Here is a 765-nt window from a genome sequence, read left to right as displayed (position 1 = left end):
ATTCAAAAAAGTTGTTAAATTGCATTAGCTACCTTATCTAAGGACATGCGAAGAGTTGTTTTCCCGGCTTCTTGTACCTCAATTTGGAAGTCCATCCAATTTATTGGAACAGTTCTTGCCATTGACTTCATGAAACCGCCTACGTTTCTTTTCAGTCTTTGAATCCCTTCATCCAGTGCTGTGGTGTTGTCTACAGCATACATCTCGCGATCTACGTGACGTTCGTATGGCGTCCCTTTGAGTTCTTCTAAAATCTTGCCTAATACGACATCAATCTTTGAATAGAATTGAATAGTATATGTAATGAAAATATTTATAGATTTTAAAACAAATAATATCCTCCCATTAAACACTCACGGACTAACAATATCTCACCTTTGCCTGCTTCTCAGCATCACTCCCCGTGAGTAGGTCCTTGTGCGTCCCAATCAGACTAATCGTCGGTGATGCTATAATTCCATTGATCAAAGGTTTCTCCTCTGAACCATGTAGCAGTACAGCATACTCATATATCAGCCTTATCCAAAATATGATCATTTGCAGATTTGTCATCTCAAAATGTCCCTGCATATAAACAATATTGTCAGCATAATTAAAAATAGGGCTATGGATAAATTGATATACAATTAATTACAGTCTGAAATTAATTATTTCAGGAATGGGTTTCTTCCACTCAATGCATTTGATAATTTATTTTACGTTTTTATTATTATTGATTAAACTAATTAAAGTTAAACAATTGAGTTAATTAAATTTAATAGAATA

General features: G+C 34.1%; 1 protein-coding gene across 1 annotated transcript; it reads right to left on the bottom strand.

Annotated features, from left to right (window-relative positions):
- Positions 1-14: 14 nt before the first annotated feature.
- On the bottom strand, positions 15-604 carry LOC117113653 (the record flags this gene model as incomplete). Its single annotated transcript, XM_033257060.1, has 2 exons — positions 15-275; positions 376-604. Coding segments are annotated over 2 exons (490 nt in total), but the record flags the coding sequence as incomplete, so codon positions are not given.
- Between the last annotated feature and the right edge of the window lie 161 nt (positions 605-765).

Source organism: Anneissia japonica, unplaced genomic scaffold (genome assembly GCF_011630105.1).
Source record: "Anneissia japonica isolate Jap-2015-1 unplaced genomic scaffold, ASM1163010v1 scaffold56759_len765_cov137, whole genome shotgun sequence".
Lineage (NCBI taxonomy): Eukaryota > Metazoa > Echinodermata > Crinoidea > Comatulida > Comatulidae > Anneissia > Anneissia japonica.
Note: the sequence above shows the minus strand (reverse complement) of the source record. Positions and strands in the feature narration are given on the sequence as shown.